Source organism: Artemia sp. Qi Xiang Cuo, chromosome 10 (genome assembly GCF_049724085.1).
Source record: "Artemia sp. Qi Xiang Cuo chromosome 10, ASM4972408v1, whole genome shotgun sequence".
NCBI classification, from domain to species: Eukaryota; Metazoa; Arthropoda; class Branchiopoda; order Anostraca; family Artemiidae; genus Artemia; species Artemia sp. Qi Xiang Cuo.
In genome coordinates this window covers 58077668-58102521 of record NC_142803.1, presented here as the reverse complement: position 1 = coordinate 58102521, position 24854 = coordinate 58077668, and the positions used below count along the sequence as shown (strand labels likewise).

Genomic DNA, 24854 nt, shown 5'->3' with positions numbered 1-24854 from the left:
AAAATTTTCCATAATTCTACTTCAGAAGCTTTTTTAAATATTTGTAAAGCGCTAGGACATAGAGCGCTACAAACATCAGAACCGACTTTAGAGGACAATATATCTCATGGGAAGATGTTTTTGAAACCCCCTTACCAACAAACTCAAAATTTTCCAATATTTTACTTTAGAAGATTTTTTAAATATTTCTAAAGCACTAAGACATAGAGCGTTATAAACATCAGAATCAACTTTGGAGGACAAATTATGTTATGGGAAGATATTCGTAAAATCCCCTTTCCACCAAAACTCAAAATTTTCCAAAATTCTACTTCAGAACCTTTTTAAATATTTCTAAACCACTAATAGATAGAGCACTACAAGTATCAGAATCGACTTCAGAGGACAAATTATATTTTGGGAAGATGTTTTTGAAATCCCCCTTTGCCCCAAACTCAAAATTTTACTTTGGAAGCTTTTTTAAACATTTCTAACGTGCTAAGACAGAGCGCTACAAACCTGAAATCGACTTTAGAGGACAATGTATGTAATCGGAAGATGTTTTTGAAATCCTCCTTCCCGCCAAACTCAAAATGTTCGAAAGTTTTACTTTAGAAGCTTTTTTAAATATTTGTAAAGCGCTAAGACATAGAGCGCTACAAACAAATATCTGTAAAGTGCTAAGACATAGAGTGCTACAAACATCAGAATCAACTGTAGAGGACAATTTATGTCATGGGAAGATGTTTTTGAAATCCCCCTTTGCCCTAAACTCAAAATTTTCCAAACTTCTACTTTAGAAGCTTTTTTAAAAACTTCTAAAGCGCTAAGACATAGAGCGTTACAAACATCAGAATCAACTTTAGAGGACATATTATGTTATGGGAAGACGTTTTTCAAATCCCCCTTCCCCTAAACTCAAAATTTTCCAATATTTTACTTTAGAAGATTTTTTAAATATTTCTAAAGCGCTAAGACATAGAGCGTTACAAACATCAGAATCAACTTTAGAGGACAAATTATGTTATGGGAAGATGTTCTTGAAATCCCCCTTCCCCCCAAACTGAAAATTTTCCAAAATTCTACTTCAGAAGCTTTTTTAAATATTTCTAAAGCACTAAGACATAGAGCGCAACAAATATCAGAATCGACTTTAGGGGACAAATTATGTTATGGGAAGATGTTCTTGAAATCCCCCTTCCTCCCAAACTCAAAATTTTCCAAAATTCTACTTTAGAAGCTTTTTTAAATATTTGTAAAGCGCTTAGACATAGAGCGCTACAAATATCAGAATCGACTTTAGAGGACAATTTATATCATGGGAATATGTTTTTGAAATCCCCCTTCTCCCCAAACTCAAAATTTTCCTAAATTCTACTTCAGAAGCTTTTTAAAATATTTGTAAAGCGCTAAGACATAGAGCGCTACAAACATCAGAATCGACTTTAGAGGACAATTTATGTCATGGGAAGATGTTTTTGAAATTCCCCTTCCCCCAAAAACTCAAAATTTTCCAAAATTCTACTTTAGAAGCTTTTTAATTATTTCTAAAGCACTAGTAGGCTAGATAGAGCGCTACAAATATCAGAATCAACTTCAGAGGACAAATTATATTTTGGGAAGATGTTTTTGAAATCCCCCTTTGCCCCAAACTCAAAATTTTCAAAAATTTTACTTTAGTAGCTTTTTTTAATATTTGTGAAGCGCTCAGACATAGAGCTAGACCACTCCAACCTCCCGACCTCCTAGGTGGGAATCAGGGCCTGATAAGCACGAGTGCTCCCAAGCTATGGTTGGGGCCTCGGAGCGAGGATTCACGCCCCCGTCCCTAGCGAGCCGGGAGGAGAGCCCTAAGTTGCACCTCACAGTGGTGGAGTGGTGTAACATTCTATTAGTAGCCTAACCCGACAAATAGAATGGCTAATCCAACGGGGTACCAAGGGTCTGGGGAGCCTTCGGTCAAGTCAATTCCTATGAAACACCAATGGATATTGAAGATCAAATGCAGAAAGATACTACTATTACGGCGTTCACGGTAGCCGACGCGGACCAGGTCAGGGTGGTGCCTGGCCCGACAAGTATGCAAGCCGCCCGATCAAGAAAACATCTGAATATTGGTGCGTGGAATGTTCGCAGCTGCAAGCTGGAATCCACGCAACTGCTCCTTGCAAGGGAGCTGCAGAAGTATAAAATCAACGTTTGTTGTCTGTCAGAAACGAGACTTAATGATGTTCTGTCCGGAGAGTTGACTGTTTCCGAATCTGACGCATTCCAGTTCTATAACTCGGGTCCCAATGATGGTTCCGGCCAGTAAGGAATTGGATTCCTAATAGATGGTCATACTGCACAATGCGTCACCTTTTGGGAGTCATTGTCACCAAGGATCGCCATGATCAGACTGAGAGGCCACATTAGCCACATAACCATAATCGCCGTGTACGCTCCGATAAGGGACAGTAGTGACGCGGTCAAAGATGCCTTTTATTATGACCTACAAAGAATCATCGACAAGACACCAAGGCGTGACATACTCTTTGTAGCTGGAGACTGGAACGCCCGGCTTGGCAGAGTAGACCCCGACATAGCAGCAGTTATTGGCCGCCACACTATTGGTAACCGATGTATCAATGGAGAAAGGCTCTTACAGCTAGCCAGATACAACAACCTTTGCGTCACAAACACTCTCTTTGAGCACAAGAGACTCAACCTTGTAACATGGTATTCAAACGACGATTTAACAACAGCCCAGATTAACCACATCTTAGTCAGCAGAAGATGGAGGAGCTCCTGCACAGATGCCCGGGTATACAGAGGAGCAGATACAGGATCTTTAAATGGATCCGACCACTATCTCCTCACTTGCAAAGTCCGTCACCCCCTTAGTAGACAGACGCAACATAAGGCAGGGAAGCACTTCGATGTTTCGAAACTAAGATGCCCGGAAATCAAAGCCGACTTCGAGTTAAAGCTAAGCAACCGGTTCGAAGTCTTGAATCGTCTCTCACTCGTCGATGAAGAATGGGCACAGATAAAAATTGCGACACAGGACGTAGCAGAGGAGGTGCTTGGCCACACAAAACGAAAACGGCAAGCCTGGATCTCTGACCACACCATAGAACTAGTTGAGAAGAAGTGAACCCTCGTGGGACGTGCAAAAGAACCCTTAAAAGTAGCCCGCAAAGCAGTTAAACAGTCACTGAAACGGGACAGAGAACAGTACTGGTCAGATCTCGCGAATGAGTTGGAACAAGCATCTAGGAGCCGCAACAGCAGGAAAATGTTCAAACTCCTTAAAGAAGTGACAGGAAAAGCTCCTGTAGCGGTTGACACACTGCAAAATAAGTCAGAAGAACTCATCCGAACAGAAGAAGGACGCATGGAACGCTTGGGAGAGCATTTTTGTGTGCTACTAAACCCTGTCAAACCCCCGTGTGATCAACCTGACTTCTTGAGTGCTGATAGAGAGCCCTACGCAATAAGCCTCGATCTGCCAAGTATTGCGGACGTACAAAAAGCGCTGAAGTGCATGAAAAACAATAAAACTCCTGGAGAGGATGGGATCCCTTCTGAAATATTCAAGGCCTCACCAACTCTACTATGCCGCCTAACCGACCTGTTTGTCCACGTGTGGACGACGAAGACCTTCCCAAAAGACAGGAAAGTATCAGTCCTCGTTCCGCTATACAAAAAAGGAGATAAGGCCATTTGCAGAAACTATAGAGGTATCTCCCTGATCGACCATGCCATGAAGATCTTCTGCGTCATTCTTTTGAATCGATTCAAAGACGCACGTGACAAGTTAACCCGTCCTGAACAAGCAGGCTTCAGACCAGGCAGAGGCTGTCCAGAACAGATATTGACGATTCGCCTCATCCTTCAGCAGTTCAGCAGGTTTCATCTACCCCTTCTCATCGCCTTTATTGACTCTGCAGCTACCTTCGACTCTCTCATCAGAGAGGAGCTATGGAGAATTATGGCTGAAGACGGTGCGCCACAGGAGATCATTGAGATACTCCGAAGTGCGTATAAGGACACTGAGACTTGCGTTCGTGTTTCCGACAATGACACCCCTAAGTTTCCAGTGGAGTTTGGGGTAAAGCAGGGATGCCCCCTTTCGCCTATATTATTCAACTACGCGATAGACTGGATCATGTATAATGCAATGAGAAACCACAGCGTTATAGTCTTCGGACAAATAGCTGGTTTCCTCCAGCCCCTGACAGATCTGGACTTCGCAGACGACGTTGCTGAGCTGGAAACTACCGCCGACAACTTACAAGGCATGATCGACGATACCTATGAGGTCTCAAAGCGCATCGGACTGGCCATCAGCGGCGCAAAGACTAAAGTATTGGCTCTCAACCAACCTGCTCCTTGCCAAGTTACCCTCGACGGTGAGCCAATAGAAAGCTTTGAAGAATTCAAGTATCTTGGCTCTATCATAACAGCAGATGGCGGAGCTGAAAGGGATATCTCTTCCCGAATAGCAAAAGCCTGGGGAGTCTTTACTAGTCTGAAAAAAGCACTCTGGACGAGACAGGAGATCTCAACCAAAACAACAGTCAGAATCTATGTTGAAACTGTTCGAATAGCACTACTGTATGCTTGCGAGATATGACTGATCAAGACTGAAGATGCAAGAACTTTAGACATGTTTGACCACCGCTGCCTTCGTTACATCCTCCGCATTAAGATATGGGACAGGATTTCCAATAGTGAAGTAAGGAGTCGCTGTGGCCAATCAGAAGAGCTATCGCTTATCATTAAAAGACATCGACTGAAGCACCTCGCCCTCACATTCTGCCGTCCCGAGACGATATGTCGAGACGTCCTTATCTGCTAACCAGCTCCCTCCTGGAAACGTACACCAAGAGGACAAAAGAAGAACCTTAGGCAAAAATTCAAGGAGGACCTGGAACCGTGGGGAGGATTCAAGAGACACGGTCGGAGACGGGACAAACACAGGCTGAAGATCGCCGGAGAAGCTGCAGCCGACAGGTCCAAGTGGTCGTCGGAAGTCATCCCAAGATCCTTTGGTGACGGGCAGGACAGTTCATCGTCTGGTTCCCGCCAAAAGTAAAAAAAAGGAAGTAAGACATAGAGCGCTACAAACCTCAGAATCGACTTTAGAGGACAATTTATGTCATGGTAATATGTTTTTTAAATCCGCCTTCCCCCCAAACTCAAAATTTTCCAAAGTTCTACTTTAGAAGCTTTTTAAATATATCTAAAGTTCTAAGACATATAACGCTACAAAAATTTAAATTAACTTCATAGGACAAATTATGTCATGGGAGCATGTCTGTGAAATTCCCCTTTGACCCAAAATCAAATTTTTTCAAAATTCTACTTTATAAGCTTTTTAAATATTTCTAAAGCACTAATAGATAGAGCTCTACAAATATCAGAATCGACTTCAGAGGACAAATTATATTATGGGAAGATGTTTTTGAAATCCCCCTTCCCCTCCAAACTCGCAATTTTCAAAAATTTTACTTTAGAAGCCTTTTTAAATATTTCTAATGAGACAAGAAAAAGAGCACTATACACATCAGAATTGACTTTAGAGGACAAATCAATTCTACAATAAGTTCCCCTTTCCTCCAAACTCAAAATTTTCCAAAATTCCACTTTAGAAGCTTTTTTAAATATTTCTTAAGTGCTAAGACCTAGAGCACTACAAACATCAGAATCAACTTTAGAGGACAAGTTATGTCATGGGAAGATGTTTTTGTAATACCCATTACCCATTGAAATTTTGACAAAACAACATTTTACCTTAATTTTCAGTTATCAGTTTCTTTTTCTCTTGCTTTAGTTCTGAAAATCATTTCAGCAGAATTTTAAGCCATATAAATGATTTATTTCCAAAATTTAAGAAATGTACTTGCATATATTTAAAACCTTATAAGTTGGGATTGAGCAAAGTTTTGAAGCTGAAAACAATTTTGTTGTACTTCATTTAAACAGAAGATCTATTTTGCAAGATTCCGTTGCTATAACCCACAAATTTTTAAAGGTCATTCAAAGTTTTTGAATCCCCCTTACCATTCATCCCATTCCTCCTTCATACTCTAAAATCTGGTTGATAATTTAAAATTTGAAAAGCCTTACTTTCCACGGGGGTATTTTTTTTTGAGGGGGGGGATTTTTTCGTGAGGGTATTTCCCGTGGAAGGGGGGGGGGATTTTCCGCGGGGAGGTATTTTCCAGGGGGGATTTTCCGGCGGTTAATCACCAAGAACCACAAATTTGATTGTATGAGTTTTAATAAAATCTTTGACTTTTAGGGGATGTTTCCCCCTTTTACGAAACTCAGACAAATTTTTTAGACAGGCAAATTATCAACCAGATTTTAGAGTATGAGTCCGGTGCAACACGTTGCAACGAAATGGTCAGCTTAGATTAGTACAAGCAGAGGCACCGCGATCAGGTTGCTGACCAGCGCCCCCGCCCGCCTCCCACGATCAAATCCCCATGCAGCTAACCTTTGCACCCTCGAAAGAAAATTTTTATATAAGTTCCAACATTTTTTACATATTTTAAATCGCGGATATAAAAAAGAAAAGCAAAATTTTTCAACATTATAGGATTAAGCGATTTGAATATGTTTTATGTGGTTACCCAACTCCAAATGTTAAGTGGTTTCCAAAAAAAAATCAAAACAAATATAGATTATTTGGTACTTGTGCATTATAAATAATCCACCACTATAGACTGTACAAGGAAACCAGACAAAGGGGTATCTGTTAGACAAATGGATTGCTAAGCGTGATTTCTTATTGCATTTACAATATTTAAACTGTTGTTTTTCTGGGTTTAGGGAGGGAAAAAGGTACCTAGGTTAGGTTACGCATTTAATATATGCTATGATTTACCCCCCCCCACCCCTAATGTGCAAATATATAGTCCAAATTTGTTTCTAAACTATTACATTTCCATCCTATTTTATTTCATTAGCAGTAACCAAACTTAACTTCTTTTGTGTAGAGTGGTGGGTTATTTATAATGCACAAGTACCGATTATTCTATAGTCAAATATGTACTTCTGCCCCCGCTCTCCTCCTCCCTATTTACACTTTAATAACGCCTCGTAGCTTCAAGAATGAAGATTGCTACACTAAACTATTTGGGAAAAACACTTGAATTGCTTTAAGAACAAATGGGGTTAGATACCGTAAATTGCCAAATTTTTTGTTACAACGTTTTAACAATTAATTAGTGAATAATACCCATAAAAGACAAATTCGTTGGGGTTATAAAGCTCCGATATATGTTTCATGAAAAGGTGCATTCTCGAGGAGATTGAATATTTTTTTTTTGAAATAGTGCTCTGCCAGATATCCTTCCATATGTTCTTCTCTTTTGCCATTTTGGGTATATTGTCTCGAACGTCACGCCAGTGTCTTTCGATGTTTTGTGTGTGAGCACCTGTTACAGGGTCAAAAACATTTATGCTGTGGTTGACACGTAAATGCTGATAGCCCTGGCTAGCCAGGCAATCGTAGGCCGTCCAACAATCACTGATAATTGTTGTCCCTGGCAGGATTCGGTTTTTGGATAATTCCCAACAACGTTGCACTACTTCTATCCGGCACAGAAACCATGAATTAGTTACCAGTCCCTCACTCTATTCCACCAAATACCCAAGCACCCGTGACAATCCGACCACGATTATATTTACGCTTCCAAAATTTGGCTTCATCTATCTCAACAATGACTCCTTCTCCTCCCAAAAGAACGGAGTTTGAATGACAAATGTATATACAAACCTCTCTGCAGAACTGGCTCCAATCCACAAAGGTTTTTTTTACAACAAGTAACATTGTTGATCATGAAATCCTCCCTTGGGTGCGGTATTTGAAGCCAAATCATCAAAAAACGGAATATTTCTAGCAGAGAAAGGTGTGAACCAGCCATCCATGTTTTGTCATAGCTCGATTTTAAAAAGTCACACTTAACCTGAGAATATTCGCGGTCACCTCGGATAGGTTTAAGCCAAGACTTCTGGAAACAGAACGAATTTCTAACGCAAATCTGGCCACAGTTATCACAATTCCTGCTTCTCAATAACATGCCATGGTTATAATACAACTCTAAGACTGCCTCAACAGTAGAAAATTGAATAATACCACCACAAAAATTTATTTCACAAAAATTGCAAGACATCTCAATAATTGTCATTTACAGACTGAAGCTGTAACTCCTAATATCAATTGCGGCTTTCATAATTGTTTTATTGTTAAACAACCGGAATAGTCGAACAAAGATAACAGTGAATTGGGTTATGAATATATTGGAAAGATAGGTAAACTTAGTATGCGTTTTTCCTGCATCTGAAATAGTCGCATCTTAACAGATGCAAATATCCTATGGTTGAGCCTACATGGTTAACCCAACGATTCGCCTTGTTTAGTCACAGGTTGCATAAATTTAACTTTGGCAGAAACCATAATGCTTCCGGGTCGGCACTGATGTTTGTTCAAAAAAAAATTAAATGAAAGATTACATTTACTTTATACAAGGCTTTTTTTGTTGTTTTTTTTTAGTTAACAACATTTCCAGATACCTTGCTATTCTTCTGTAATTTTTTAGTGGCCCTATTACCTAGAAATAATTATTTTCTGACTTCAAACTGTCCCAATACTTTACCCCCCAGGGAAAATACCCCCCCCATGGAAAAGAAGGCTAGAATTTTGGAAAATTTTGAGTTTGGAGGGAAGGGGGATTTCAAGAACATCTTCCCATAACATAATTTGTTCTTTAAAGTTGATTCTGATGTTCGTAACGCTCTATGTCTTAGCACTTTAGAAATATTTAAAAAAGCTTCCAAAGTAGAATTTTAGAAAATTTTGAGTTTGGGGGGAAGGGGGATTTCAAAAACATCTTCCCATGACATAAATTGTCCTCTAAAGTTGATTCTGATGTTTGTGGTGCTCTATGTCTTAGCACTTAACCAATATTTAAAAAAGCTTCTTAAGTAGAATTTTGGAAAATTTTGAGTTAGGGGGGAAGGAGGATTTCAAAAACATCTTCCCATGACATAAATTGTCCTCTAAAGTCAATTCTGATGTTTCTAGCGCTCTATGTCTTAGCGCTTTACAAATATTTAAAAAGCTTCTAAAGTAGAATTTTGGAAAATTTAGAGTTTGGGGCAAAGAGGATTTCAAAAACATCTTCCCAAAATATAATTTGTCCTCTGAAGTCGATTCTGATACTTGTAGCGCCCTATCTATTAGTGCTTTAGAAATATTTGAAAAGCTTGTAAAGTAGAATTTTGGAAAATTTTGAGTTTGGGGGGAAGGGGAATTTCAAAAACATCTTCCCATTACATACATTGTCCTCTGAAAGTAGATTATGATGTTTGTAACGCTCTATGTCTTAGCGCTTTAGAAATATATAAAAAAGCTTCTATAGTAAAATTTTGGAAAATTTTGAGTTTAGGGCGAAGGGGGATTTCAAAAACATATTCCCATGATAAAGATTGTCCTCTAAAGTCGATTCTGATGTTTGTAGCACTCTATGTCTTAGCGCTTTAGAAATATTTTAAAAAGCTTCTAAAGTATAATTTCGGAAAATTTTGAGTTTGGGGCAAATGGGGATTTCAAAAACATCATCCCATAACATAATTTGTCCTCTAAAGTCGATTCTGATGTTTGTAGCACTCTATGTCTTAGTGCTTTAGAAATATTTAAAAAATCTTCTAAAGTAGAATTTTGGACAGTTTTGAGTTTAGGGGGAAGGGGGATTTCAAAAACATCTTCCCATGACATAACTTGCTTCTAAAGTCAATTCTGATGTTTGTAGCACTCTATGTCGTAGCGCTTTAGAAATATTTAAAAAAGCTTCTAAAGTAGAATTTTGGAAAATTTTTGAGTTTGGGGCAAAGGGGGATTTCAAAAACATCTTCCCATAACATAATTTGTCCTCTAAAATCGATTCTGATTTTTGTAGCGCTCTATGTCTTAGCACTTTAGAAATATTTAAAAAAGCTTCTAGAGTAAAATTTTGGAAAATTTTGAGTTTAGGGCAAAGGGGGATTTCAAAAACATATTCCCATGACATACATTGTCCTCTATAGTCGATTCTGATGTTTGTAGCGCTCTATGTCTTAGCGCTTTAGAAATATATAAAAAAGCTTCTAAAGTAAAATATTGGAAAATTTTGAGTTTGGGGCAAATGGGGATTTCAAAAACATCATCCCATAACATAATTTGTTCTCTAAAGTCGATTCTGATGTTTGTAGCGCTCTATTTCTTAGTACTTTAGAAATATTTAAAAAATCTTCTAAAGTAAAATATTAGAAAATTTTGAGTTTGGGGGGAAGGGGGATTTCAAAAACATCTTCCCATGACATAAATTGTCCTCTAAAGTCGATTCTGATGTTTGTAGCGCTCTATGTCTTAGCGCTTTACAAATATTTAAAAAATCTTCTTAAGTAGAGTTTTGGAAAATTTTGAGTTTGGGGGGAAGGAGGATTTCAAAAACATCCTCCCATGACATAAATTGTCCTCTAAAGTCGATTCTGATGTCTGTAGCACTCTATGTCTTAGTGCTTTACAAATATTTAAAAAAGCCACTGAAGGAATATTTTGAGTTTGGGTGAAAGGGGGATTTCAAAAACATCTTCCCATAATACAATTTGTCCTCTGAAATCGATTCTGATATTTGTAACGCTCTATCTACTAGTGCTTTAGAAATATTTAAAAAGCTTCTAAAGTAGAATTTTGGAAAATTTTGAGTTTGGGGGAAAGGGGGATTTCAAAAACATCTTCCCATAACATAATTTGTTATCTAAAGTTGATTCTGATGTTTGTAATGCTCTATGTCTTAGCACTTTAGAAATATTTAAAAAATCTTCTAAAGTAAAATATTAGAAAATTTTGAGTTTTTGCTGGAAGGGGGATTTCAAGAACATCTTCCCATAACATAATTTGTCCTCTAAAGTTGATTATGATGTTTGTAATGCTCTATGTCTTAGCACTTTAGAAATATTTAAAAAAACTTCCAAAGTAGAATTTTGGTATATTTTGAGTTTGGGGCAAAGGGGGATTTCAAGAACATCTTCCCATAACATAATTTGTTCTCTAAAGTTGATTCTGATGTTTGTAGTGCTCTATGTCTTAGCACTTTAGAAATATTTAAAAAATCTTCTAAAGTAAAATATTGGAAAATTTTGAGTTTGCAGGGAAGGGGATTTCAAAAACATCTTCCCATAACATAATTTGTCCTCTAAAGTTGATTATGATGTTTGTAATGCTCTATGTCTTAGCACTTTAGAAATATTTAAAAAAACTTCAAAAGTAGAATTTTGGAATATTTTGAGTTTGGGGCAAAGGGGGATTTCAAAAACATCTTCCCATAACATAATTTGTTTTCTAAAGTTGATTCTGATGTTTGTAGTGCTCTATGTCTTAGCGCTTTAGAAATATTAAAAAAAAAAATTCTAAAGTAAAATATTGGAAAATTTTGAGTTTGGGGAGAAGGGGGATTTCAAAAACATCTTCCCATTACATAAATTGTCCTCTAAAGTCGATTCTGATGTTTGTAGTGCTTTATGTCTTAGCACTTTACAAATATTTAAAAAATCTTCTGAAGTAGAATTTTGGAAAATTTTGAGTTTGGAGGAAGGGGGATTTCAAGAACATCTTCCCATAACATAATTTGTCCTCTAAAGTTGATTCTGATGTTTGTAGCACTCCATGTCTTAGTACTTTAGAAATTTTTAAAAAAGCTTCTTAATTTTAATTTTTGATAATTTTCGGTTTGGGGGGAAGGAGGATTTCAAGAAAATCTTCCCATAACATAATTTGTCCTCTAAAGTAGATTCTGATTTTTGTAGCGCTCTATCTCTTAGCGCTTTATAAATATTTAAAAAAGCTTCTAAAGTAGAATTTTAGAAAATTTTGAGTTTGGGGGGAAGGGGGATTTTAAAAACATCTTCCGATGACATAATTTGTCCTATAAAAACGATTGGGTTATTTTTACTTGTCTATCTCTAGTCAAATTCTTTCCCTAATGAACAAAGTTTAAATGTCTATCACAACAGAGTTGTTTGGCACCTGCATGCTCCCCCTAAAGGGGTTATGATAAGCAAAGTTGTGACATCACAACAAACCCGGTTTCATTATACCATAGCCAAAGTCAGCATGGGAAGAAAATTATATGGCTAATAATGGAAATAGGATTTTGGAATATATTTTAATGAACAATGTTAAAAGCTGAAGTTTTGCAAGGTAAGCAGTGATTTATAATTATGATAGTAATATAGGATGAAATATGAGCCAAAACAACTAGTAATGTGCAGTAAATTGCATTATATGGAGGGGGGAGGAGTGGAGGTAGGTACTTCAAAATACCTTCCTGGGACATACCTTGGTAAAGTTCTACCAAATCATATTATCAAAAGAGAATACACCATTCAATGCCTTTTTTTATGTTGATTACAAATATAATAATCATTTCTATTGGAAAGGAATTTCAGCCCCCCTCCCAATATATGCCAATTTGGGGTTAGATTAGGTATATATAGGGGAGGCCGAAATTCATTTCCGATAGAAATGATTATTATATTTGTAATCAGCATAAAAAAGGCATCAAATGGTGTATTCACTTTATTTCTAACTCAATAATATGATATGGTAGAAGTTTACCCATACCTTAGCATGTAGATCCATCACTGAAAGTTTCATTTTCCTAACCCAACCCCTTTCCAAGATAGCCAAAAGTAACTAAAGTAGAATTTTACCATAATAATCATTTTGTTGAAAACAAATTTTACCCCCACCCCTATATATATCCTACCAATTCAGGGTATAGGCTAAAGTTACACATTAGGGGTGGGGGGGTGCAAATTTTATTTCTGATGTAAATGGGAGGTAAGTTTAAAATTTACCCCCACCCCTTTAATGTGCAAATATATAGGCCCTACCCTGAATTGGTATATAGCGTAAGACACCCAGTAGTCAGACACTTTAATCACTGAAAACTTTTTGACATTTAAACTACTCTAATTACTGTATTATACCACCTAGAAATTTAATTTTTTTACAGTTAAAATCCTCTTTCTTTTGTGAACAAGTAGGTTACTAATTCAAATAGTTTCACTTGTACAGCGCCGCCTATTTTTGAATTTACTAACAAGTGACAATTCCGCCTAAAGTCGGACATACAAACGTTTGTTATTAAACGTTTTTATTTTTCATTGTAAACTGTTATGACGCAATAATGCCTATTTCCGTCCAGCAATCTCCCTATTCACGGCCACTAGCAATGAAACTGGTTTTCCCAGTTTTGTTTTCTATACGCTGTAATCTTGGCCAAGCTAATATCAAAATAGCCTAGCTGCAGTTTGTAAATCACCATTTCGCAAATGAAAAATTAATTTTTAAAGGTTTATTACAAATTTGTATAACAAATTTGATTTTCAGAGAAGATAATAATTCAGATTGGAATTATTGAGAAAAGTGATTATCCTTGTTATTCACTGTGGGCATGTGCCGATCAAGGATTTTTTGGGGGAGGGGGGAAATAGGTGGATCCAAAAAAAAAAAATTAAGGGGCGCAAAATAGGTTGATCTGATAAATTTGCATTAGGAGTAAGTTTAATTCACGCAAACTTGAGTTAATTAAGTAAATTACGCTCTTTAATGCTCTTTTTTATGCTCTTTAAGAATATAGCAATCATTTTTTCTGGAAATGAATTTTAGCCCCCACCCCTATATATACCAATTCAGGGTATATATTTGCACATTAGGGGGGTGGGGGCAATTTTATTTCTGATATAAATGAGAGGTAAGTTTAAACTTTCCCCCCACCCCCCTAATGTGCAAATATATACCCTGATTTGGTATATATTGGGGTGGGGGCTAAAATTCATTTCCAACAAAAATGGGTAAATATATACCAAATCATATTATTAAGTTAGGAATAAAGTTACGACAAAATTTATGGCCTTTTTTTATGCTGATTAAAAATATAATAATAATTTATATTGTAAATGAATTTCAGCCCCCCCCCCTATAACTGCCCATTCAGGGTATTTATTTCTACATAAGGGGGGGGGCAAAGTTTGTTTGTGATGTAAATAGGAGGTAAGTTTAAACGGAAGGTTAAGATAAATATTCAGATTGAAATTATTGAGAAAAGTGATTTTCCTTGTTATTCAATCAGGACAGGTGCGGATCAAGGATTTTGTTTTTTTTTGGGGGGGGGGAGTTGGTGGATCCAATAAAAAATTAAGGGGGCGCAAAATAGGTTGATCCGATAAACTTGCGTCAGGATTAAGTTTAATTAACGCAAACTTGAGTTAATTAAGTAAATTGCACTACTTTAGGCTAAACTAGGGGGGCGTGCACCCATTCGCCCCCTCCCCGCTGGATCTGTCACTGAATGAGGGGAACTGGTATTGCTAATGAAATAAAATAGGATGAATATGCAATAATTTGTAAACAAATTTGGGCTATATATTTCGGCTCAACGGAATTGTTGTTGTCATTTTAATGACAAAAAATATCATTTTAATAGCGGGGAACTTGATTTTAATGACCGAGTAATGGGAAATTTTCTGCGGGAGCAAATTTGTACTCGGGGGCTGGATATTTCTGGGGAGACGTCCATAAGGGATGGGATTTCTGTTTTTTTCGGGGGGGAGGGTGGTTAAACAAAAAAAAACTAAAAAAAACGAAATTGGATACTTATGCATTATGCGGGCACCGCCTAAATTAGAAGTCAGACAAGTATTTTTTTTTTTGGGGGGGGGGGGTCAAACCTCTAACCCCCCCCTGGGTACTACATTAGCCAAGGGAACAAATTTGCTATTGTACAAGGAAACCAGTCACGAAACCTGTCAAATAGGCTATTCGCAAGAAATCGCTATAGATAAATGACTGCAAAGCCGTGGTTTCTCAATGAGTGTCAATATTTACACCATTGGTTTTTGGAGTTTAAGGGGGGAAAAGGTACTTAGGTTAGGTTTGGTTAATTATTTAATATATGGTATGATTCCCTCCCCCCCCCCCCTAATGTGCAAATATATAGCCCAAGTTTGTTTCTAAATTATTATACATTCATCCTATTTTATTTTACATTCATCCTATATAATTTGGGTGGGGGGTTTTCCCCCTAGATTTGTCACTCCCTTTTGCAAAACCCATAAGCTAATGGATAACAGCTAATGGTGGCGGATCTGAGGAGTGGTGAGGGGGCGCGTGCCCCCTAGCGAAGTCTAAGCATATCATATTCTTGATGCGCTACTTGAAGATCAAGTAAAGTGTATTCTTAAGAAAATTTATTTTAAAAAACATAGTTTTTCCGAAGGAAGTAAAGAGCAAAGTTGAAACTTAAAACAAACACAAATTATTACTGTTACAGCCTATCTAACATATATCAATAAAACTAATACAAATAAACCAACTAATTATGTTTCCCTATGCTTTTTGGATTATACAAAACTAGCGCTTTACTGAAAACACAAAAGTCAAGTATAAAAACATGATTATTGATTTAAGAATCAAAAGTGAGCATGTAGATTAACAACACTAAACGAATCGATAAGGCATTTCATAGTCTTACACCAGTCCTAATACTATCAAGATGGCTTTACTTCAACTTGTTTACAGACTAATTGTATGTCCTTTTCAGAACCAAAACAATAGCCAGTAATTGAACTCCGCTATTGAGCATGAGTAATACAAAATTAAATGTAAAAAAAAATAAATTAAAATCTTAATCTGGATTGTTACTTTATCTTTAAAGGGATTGATCTTAAAATGGGTTGATAATACTTGTATTCTGTAAAACGCGTCCTTAATTGGTTTGCTCTTACTGTACCAAAACTCCTATATTATTTTGCGTTTTCAGTAAAGCGCTAGTTTTGTATAAGCCTAAAAGTATAGGGAAACATAATTAGTTGGCTTATTTGTGCTAGTTTTATTGATATGTTAGATAATCTATGAAGTACTAATTTGTGTTCGTTTTAACTTTCAACTTCGCTCTTTACTTCCCTCGTAAAAACTTCGTTTTTTTAAATTGATCAGGGAAAACAGGACGACCATTTTGAACTCCGATACCACTACTGAACCCAAACTGATTATCGCTGCGGGAAGACAACCTTTTCAAGAAGTTAACTAATTATCAAACAAACAGTAATTGTGTGCGTAGCTCTAGTTTGTAGCCGTGTTTGGTGGCCGAGTTTCGATGAAGATGTTTAAAGGTGTATAGTTATTTCGCGCCTTTCCAAAAGAAAGTAGTGGTACCAACTCACGAAAATGTAGGTCAAAGTCACGAAAACTTTTAATAAACATACCAAGAAAATACTATTCTCATTGAAAATGCCAAATTAAGAATTTTTCAAAGTCTGCGCGGGGAGAGTGGTGGCAAAAAATATTAGAAGGGGAAATGCGTGGGGGAAAAATGTTTTTAAAATATAGGGGCAAAAAAGTTTTTTTTAAGTTTTCTTGATGAAATTCTCAAGAAAAAGCCATTTCGAACTGAAAGAAGAAAAAAGGATGTTTTTCCAAACATAGGAGGGTGGCAAAAACACTTAAAGAAGCAAATATCCCTGCTCCCCAATAGACGGCACTACACATAGAATATACACGTATAAATTTTTCTGGTCCTTTTATATCTTCAAAATTCTTATAAAACAAAAAATTGCGAAGAAAAAAAGAATGTTTTGTTTGTCTTCGCGGTTTTTTGTTTTATCATGATTAGCCAGTGTGGTCTCAGAAATTATTTACAAAATTCTTATTTTACATTGTTGTGTACAAGGAAGAAAAGAGATAAGGTTATTCTATTTGATGTTTTCCAGATTTTTTTTATTTGTGAATATTTCATTTGTGTATTTCACTAGTTCAAAATTTCAATTTGAATTAGTTCATTAAGAAATACACTGAACAAGCTATGCCAAAAGATGAACAAGATACGTCATTTCAGTACAGACTGATTAGTTGTTATTTCCAGCTTACCTATTTTTGTTCATTGCATGCCTTGAGCTTGATAACAATTAAATAAAACCAAGTTATTTTTCAAGATGAAAGTAAAAAGTGACATTAAAAATTTGAACGAAAAGAAACTATTGCATATATGAGGGGGGAGGGGTATTCCGTGGGGAGTATTTTCGGCAGAGGAGCATTTTCTGCGGGGTAAATTTTTGTGTGGGTGGGTGGGGGGGATTTTCCGTTTTTTTCTGTGGGAGGATTTTTTATGGGGGGGGGGGTAAACAACTAAGTCCTTAGAAGCAGCATGAAAAACCAATAAGGTCTCAATAGTTGTCAAAATTCCCTTTTTAATTTGAGTTTAAATTTATTTGTTTAATTTATTTCTTATTTGTTTTAAGTTTTAATACTACCCCGTACTTATAGATTGCATTTGTCTATTTAATTTACTTATCTAGAAACCGCGAACAATATTTGTTTTTGTTTTTAGATATTATTAATGAATTTCTGAGATTAATGACTTATTAAAAAATTGCTACTGGTATTTATAGTTTCCATATGTTCACTATTTTTCTTCTTTGTTTTGAAAACAATTTTGAAGGTGCTGCCGCAATATAAGCATTAAGTGTTTTCATCTCTTGGTTCAAATCCTGGGATGTGGCTCTGGATCTAAAACCTATTTTGTAAAATGCTTGATTTACTACGCAGATACAAGCCCTACTTGAGCCTGAAAACGAAGCTAAAACCAATTTTGGCTCCCAAATTTTCGCAACGAAATACCATTTTGTTTTTTACCCGAAAAATCCCCAAATCTTGAAGACTTGTCCCCGAAAACTCCCCGAATTTTTAAGACTTGTCCCCGAATTTTAATTTTTGAGAGTGGAAGCCCTGTATAGTATACCTGCATGATGCGTAAACACCAAAATTTGTTTACCTACATTTTTGTTACATTTTTACAAGTCGGACAAACATTTCGTTTTTGGGAGGGGGGGTGTTCAACTCCCCCCCCCCTGGGTACAGCCTTGTCCAAGGAAAAAAATTTGCGATTGTACAAGGAAACCAGTAACGAAAAACCAGTCAAATAGGCTATTTGCAAGAGACCGCTATAAGGCCTGTTTAAAAGATCTTACATCTTTTGTCAGAAAACGCTTAAAAGTGAAATCTTTGAACGAAGATCCTACATCTTTGGTCGTTTTTGTGCAAACGTCTTTCATCATTCTGCTCTGATCAGCGGTCTGAGAACTATGATGAGTATATCATCAAAGTTTTCTCATCATTGTTCTATCTGGCAGAACAGTGGCAGTCTTCAAACTTTTTGCTAACATCAGTGAGCTGTAAGATCTTAGAACAAAGATGAGTTAAAAAATGAAAATCTTTGCAGAAAGATGTAAGATCTTAGATTAAGATCTTAGTGCTAAAAAACGGGCCTATAGATAAAACATTGCAAAGCTGTGGTTTCTCATGGAGTTACAATATTTAAACAATTGTTTTTTGGTGTTTAAGGGGGGGGGGAAATACCTAGGTTAGGCTATGTAATTAACCTAAGTTTTTTATTGTTTTAAAAATTGAAGTTGTGTGACAGATTCAAACTTTAGCGTAAAGAGCGAAGCATTGAGGATGGGACAGCCCCTTTCATATAAAGAATCATTTCTGTTCGTTTTAAGTTTTAATGTTGCTTCTTATTTTCAGGTTTAAATTTTTTTTATTTAATTTCTGAACGTTTTTAAATTAATGCAGCTTATATTTTGGCTCACCGTACATGAATAATTAAAACGAAATTTGCATCTTTTTCTGCTAAATGGCTTTCTCGAAATTTTGTTCTGACGTAACTTACGAATTAAATTATGTAACGAACTTCTATATTCGTATGTTTTATTACGTATATTAGGGAGTTTACCCTCTAGTCGACATCTTGCTCATTACGCTAAAGTTCGAGTATTGTTCGAATCACAAACCCCTGAATCACAAAAGCCGGTTAAATAGAATAGATAGCTCTTTTGAAACTACTAAAAAAAGACTAGTGAAAAGGGCGAGATACTGACTAGGGGGCGAACCCCCTCATATACGTCATAATTTCTGTTTGTTTTAAGTTTTAATGTTGCTCCTTACTTTAAGTTGAAAAAACTATTTTTTTATTTAATTTCCGATCGTTTTTTAAATAATGCTGGGAAATCCGGCACTCCCTTCATAGAAATGTCCCTTCCCCCAAGGAAACATCCTCCATGGAAGAATCCTCCCCCCTCCATCAGAAAAGAATCCCTCCTGAAACGTCTTTATACTTCCCATTAACCAATATTATATGTAAACAATGGGCAAAGTTCATAAATTCCAGCCCTTCCCTCGAGAACTGCGGGCTATTAAGTCATCCTCAAATACATATATATTAGATTTTGGACTCTGCTGAACAACACGGCTATCTCAAAATTTAGATTTAGTTAATTTGGGGAAAAAAATATCATGGGTGGTGGTCAAGTTGACTTCCAATTTTCGTGATCCCTTAAAAACAACACTAAAACTTTTAAATTCCGTTCGAATCAGTCCTATTACGATATTCTAGGACTCCTGGATCGGTACGATCACCCCTGGGGAAATCAAAAAAAAAAAAAAAAAAAATAAACACACATCTGTGATCTTTCTTCTGACCAAAAATACAAAATTCCACATTTTTGCAGAACTTCCGCAACAGGTTTTTCTGACACGCTGAATCCGACGGTGTGATTCTCATTACAGTTCTATGACTTTTTGGGGTTATTTCCCTCTTTTTTCGAAAATAAGGCAAATTTTCTCAGGCATGTAGTTTTTGATGGGTAGGACCTAATTTGATGAAAGTTATATATTAGAATTCAGCATAAAAATTTCATTCCATTGATGTATATACGGGTGTCAAAATTCCGGTTTTTAGAGTTTCGGTTACTATTGAGCAGGATCGCTCCTTACTTACAGTTCATTGCCACGAAATGTTTGACAAAACCTTAAATTTTAACAATTGGTAACCTACAATAACATAGAGATTACTGATACAGGTGTGTCACTAATCAATATCAGTAACCCCCCCTATTCGCCTATTATAGGCGAACCTCACCTTTTCCCCTTAATTTATTCCTAGTTTATTCATGATGAAATTAGGCCATAAGAATTGTTTACAGTTGCTATCCGACTAAAATGGCTTGTTTCACCGATGGTTTTAAAATTTGGTCAACTGTCATTTATCGTTCGAGTACTTCAAACACTTTTAACTAAGATGATAAAATTGTTTTCACTTGCACAACCAATTCCCTTACCGAAATATGAATTTATAATTCAACGGTTTTTCCTGGATAGGTCTGGGATAGCAATTTTGAGCTCTCTAAGTTCAAAATTGATAGTCACAGATTAGACAACTAGGCTAGCCTATATTGATCTGGATTAAAATTTTGGACACCTATAAAATATTGTGTTTATTATAATCTTTTGCATTTATACCAAACAAATCTTACCCCTAACAAATCACACCCCTAAACCCCCCCCCCCCTGGGTACTGCCTTGCCCAAGAGAACAAATTTGCTACTGTACAAGGAAACCAGTCACGAAAAACCTGTCAAATAGGCAATTTGCAAGAGACCGCTATAGATAAATGACTGCAAAGTCATTCATCTAAGACATAGGCTAAAGACAGGCGATAATAGTAGAGAGGGGGGTGCCAGTCCGATCAGCACACCAAATATGGGCATAGAGTCATTAGGGAGAACACGTGGTTAATGGGGTCAATGAGCTCTTTCTCCAAGGGTGCTGTTGTTTTGGTCAATTGCCCGCTAGGGGAGAATGTTATGATCCTGGAATTGTTTCCGGGGAAGTTAATTAATGTCTGACAGATGACGTCAAGTTAATTAATGTCTTTGGAGTTCGACCAGAATTTTTTCCGGGGGAAAGTTTAGATCACACGTGACAGATGACGTCAAGTTAATTAATGTCTTTGGAGTTCGACCAGAATTGTTTCCGGGGTAAGGTTCGTGACAGATGATGTCATGATTGATTTATTTGACACGAAAGGCGAATTAATTTGTTGTTTCTAAGTGGAATTATTGATTCACAAAAGGGGAATTAATTTTTTTCTTCTAAAGAGAATTGTTTCCGAGCGAACGTCTATGGATATCTTTGGAGTTCTACCAAGAGAATTGTTTCCGGGTGAATACTTTGATCTTAGAGATGAATTGTTTTAGCACGGGAATAAGGTTTCCTAGTAATTTGAAATGTGCAAGCGCAGAGATGCCAAAAATAAAGGAACACGCTGAAATTACGTTTAGGGATGATTTGGGCGAAAGCGTTTTAGACATTTTATGGAATTATTTCGGCGAAACAGTTAGAGAGATTTTAAAAGATGATTTAAAAGATGATTTTAGAAGAGAATTTGAGGGCGAAACTCTGTGATCGTTATAATACACAAGTTCCAGTTGAACAGTATTGTTAGGTCCTCTACCCCAACCCCAAAGGGTCCTCATACCCCACCCCCACCCGGAAGGCAGCCCCACGGTCCCAAAAGATCCCCCGGGCTCCCAAAGGGCCCCCCGATCCCCAAACGCCCTCCCCGGGCCCCCCCAAGAGTCCCCGCACCATTTTTTAACACTTTTTTATGGTTTTATTATATCTTTTCAGAACAAGTTCCATTCATAATGTCATTCCTAAACCCTTTTTCCAACTTGAAGTACCAATCTTTTTCACCCACAACTATACTTTACAGATTTTGGATACCTCAACACCAAGAAATACTTTTCAAAGACCATTTCAGAGCAACTTCTTTTCTTAATCTTCATTCTAAACCCATTTTTCAACTTGAAGCATCCATTCTTTTCACCCACAACTATACTTTACAGCTTTTTGGATACCTCAAAACCAAGAAATATTTTTCAAAGACCATTTCAGAGCAAGTTCCTTTCTTAATGTCCCTCCTAAACCCATTTTACAAGTTGAGGTATCCATCCTTTTCATCCACAACTTAGTTATAGGTAAGAGTTTGAAGTTTTACCTTAGAGACTTAGCTTAGAGTTTTAGCTTGGTTTAGTTTTAGTTAAAAGTATAGAGTTTTTTAGCTTAGAGTCTTAGCTTAGAGTTTTATTCAGAGTTCTAGTTTAGTTTGGTTTAGGTAAGAGTTTTGAGTTTTACCCTAAAGTCTTAGATTAGAGTTTTAGTTAGGGTTGAAGTTTCGTTTAGTTTAGTTATAGTTAAGAGTTTATAGTTTTATATTAGAGTCTTAGATTAGAGTTTTAGTTAGAGTTATTGTTTGGTTTAATTTTAGTTAAGAGTTTAGAGTCTTAGCTTAGAGTTTTAGTTAGAGTTGAAGTTTAGTTTAGTTACAGTTAAGAATTTAGAGTTTTAGCTTAGAGTCATAGCCTAGAGTTTTACTTAAAGTTATAGTTTGACTAAGTTTTAGTTAAGGTTTTGAGTTTTAGCTTAGAGTCTTAGCTTAGAGTTTTTTGTTAGAGTTCCAGTTTAATTTCGTTTTAGTTAAGAGTTTGATATTTTATCGTTGAGTTTCAGTTAGAGTTCTAGTTCAGTAGAGCATTAGTTAAAAGTTTGAAGTCTTATCATACAGTCTCGGCTTAGAGCTCTTGTTAGAGCTCTAGTTTAGTATAGTTTTATTTAATAGTTTAGAATTTTAGCTCAGAGTTTTTGTTAGAGTTCTACTTTATTTTAGTTTTAGTTAAGAGTTTAGAGTTTTTAGATTAGAGTCTTAGCTTAGAGTTTATGTTGAAGTTCTAGTTTAGTTTAGTTTTAGCTAATAGTTTAAAGTTCTGGCTTAGAGTTTTGTTAGAGTTGAAGTTTAGTTTAGTAATAGTTAAGAGTTTAGAGTTTTAGCATAGAGACTTGGCTTAAAGTTTTTTTTGTTAGAGTTATAGTTTAGTCTAATTTTAGTTAAGAGTTTGATGTTTTACCTTTGAGTTTGAGTTAAAGTTCTAGTTCAGTTTAGTTTTATTTAAAAGTTTTATTTTTTATTTCAGATTCTTATCTCAGAGTCCTTGTGCTAGTTATAGTTTAGTATAGTTTTATTTGATAGCTCAGATCTTAATCTTAGAGTGTTTTTTGTAGTTCCAATTCAGTTTAGTTTTATTTAATACTTTAGAGTTTTTTTATTATATTCTTAGCTTAGAGTTTATGTTGAAGTTCTAGTTTAGTTTAGTTTTAGTTAATAGTTTAGAGTTTTAGCTTAGAGTTTTTGTTAGAGTTGAATTATAGCTTAGTAATAGTTAAGAATTTAGAGTTTTTGCTTAGAGGCTTAGCTTAGAGTTTTTTTTTTAGATTTAGAGTTTATTTCAATTTTATTTAATAGTTTGATTTTTTAAATTTGAGTTTCAGTTAAAGTTTTAGTTTAGTTTAGTTTTAGTTGAGAGATTGGTGTCTTACGTTAGAGTCTTAGCTTAGAGTTCTAGTTTAGTTTAGTTTTAGTTAAGAGTTTAGAATTTTAGCTTAGAGTTTTTGTTAGAGTTCCACTTTATTTTAGTTTTAGTTAAGAGTTTGGAGTTTTTAGCTGAGAGTCATAGCTTAGAGTTTTTGTTGAAGTTCTTGTTTATTTTAGTTTTATTTAAGAGTTTAGAGTTTTAGCTTAGAGTGTTAGCTTAGAGTTTTTTTTAGAGTTGAATTTTAGTTTAGAATTAGTTAAGAGTTTAGAGTTTTAGCTTAGAGTTTTTTTGTTAGAGTTCTAGTTTAGTTTAATTTTAGTTAATAGTTTGGGGTTTTAACTAAGAGTCTTAGACTAGAGTTTTAGTTACAGTTATAGTTTAGTTTAGTTTCAGTGAAGAGTCTAGAATTTTATCTTAGAGTCTTAGCTTAGAGTTTTTTTGTTGGAGTTATAGTTTATTTAAATTTTAGTTATGAGTTTGATTTTTTACCTTTGAGTTTCAGTTAGAATTCTAGTTTAGTTTTAGTTAAGAGTTTGGTGTTTTACCTTAGAGTCTTAGCTTACAGTTTTTAGTTAGAGTTCTAGTTTAGTTTTAGTTAAGAGTTTAGAATTTTAGCTTAGAGTCTTAGCTTAGAGTTTTTGTTAGAGTTCTAGTTTATTTTAGTTTTAGTTAAGAGTTTAGAGTTTTTAGCTTAGAGTCTTAGAATAGAGTTTTTGTTGAAGTTCTAGTTTAGTTTAGTTTTAGTTAATAGTTTAGAGTTTTAACTTAGAGTTTTTGTTAGAGTTGAAGTTTAGTTTATTTATAGTTAAGAGTTTAGAGTTTTAGCTTAGAGTCTTAGCTTAGAGTTTTTGTTAGAGTTCTAGTTTAGTTTACATATAGTTAAGAGTTTGGAGTTTTACCTTAGAGACCTAGCTTAAGAGTTTTAGTTTAGTTTAGTTTTAGTTAAGAGTTTAAAGTTTTTTAGCTTATATTCTTAGTTTAGAGTTTTCGTTGGAGTTCTAGTTTAGTTTAGTTTTATTTAAAGAGTTTTATGTTTTTCCTAGTAGTATTAGCCTATATCTTTTGCTAGAGTTATAGTTTATTTTTAGTTAATTTTTTATAATTTTATCTTAGAGTATTATCTTAGAGTTTTTTGTTAGAGTTCTAGTTTATTTTAGTTTTAATTAAGAGTTTAGAGTTTTTAGCTGAGAGTCATAGCTTAGAGTTTTTGTTGATGTTCTAATTTAGTTTAGTTTTAGTTAATAGTTTAGAGTTTTAGCTTAGAGTCTTAGCTTAGAGTTTTTGTTAGAGTTGAAGTTTAGTTTAGTAATAGTTAAGAATTTAGAGTTTTAGCATAGAGTCTTAGCTTAAAGTTTTTGTTAGATTTCTTTTTTAGTTTACATATATTTAATAGTTTGGAGTTTTATCCTAGAGAATTAGCTTATAGCTTTAGTTTAGTTTAGTTTTAGTAAATAGTTTAAAGCTGTTTAGCTTAGAGTCTTAGTTTAGAGTTTTTGTTATAGTTATAATTTATTTTAATTTTCGTTAAGAGTTTTGTGTTTTACCTTGTAGTCTTAGTTTAGAGT

General features: G+C 35.5%; 2 protein-coding genes across 7 annotated transcripts in view; one reads left to right on the top strand and one right to left on the bottom strand.

Annotated features, from left to right (window-relative positions):
* Positions 1-24854, bottom strand: part of LOC148947943 (uncharacterized) — an 85832-nt gene that overhangs the window by 35061 nt on the left and 25917 nt on the right. The gene's annotated exons all lie outside the window — the stretch shown is intronic.
* On the top strand, positions 2369-3115 carry LOC148947944 (protein CFDP2-like). Its single transcript, XM_089096046.1, has one exon. It carries the CDS (start codon positions 2369-2371, stop codon positions 3113-3115), a length of 747 nt encoding a protein of 248 aa, XP_088952172.1.

Excerpts from the sequence above, each read along its gene's own strand:
- LOC148947944 (XM_089096046.1), top strand. The coding sequence starts at position 2,369 with ATGATCAGACTGAGAGGCCACATTAGCCACATAACCATAATCGCCGTG.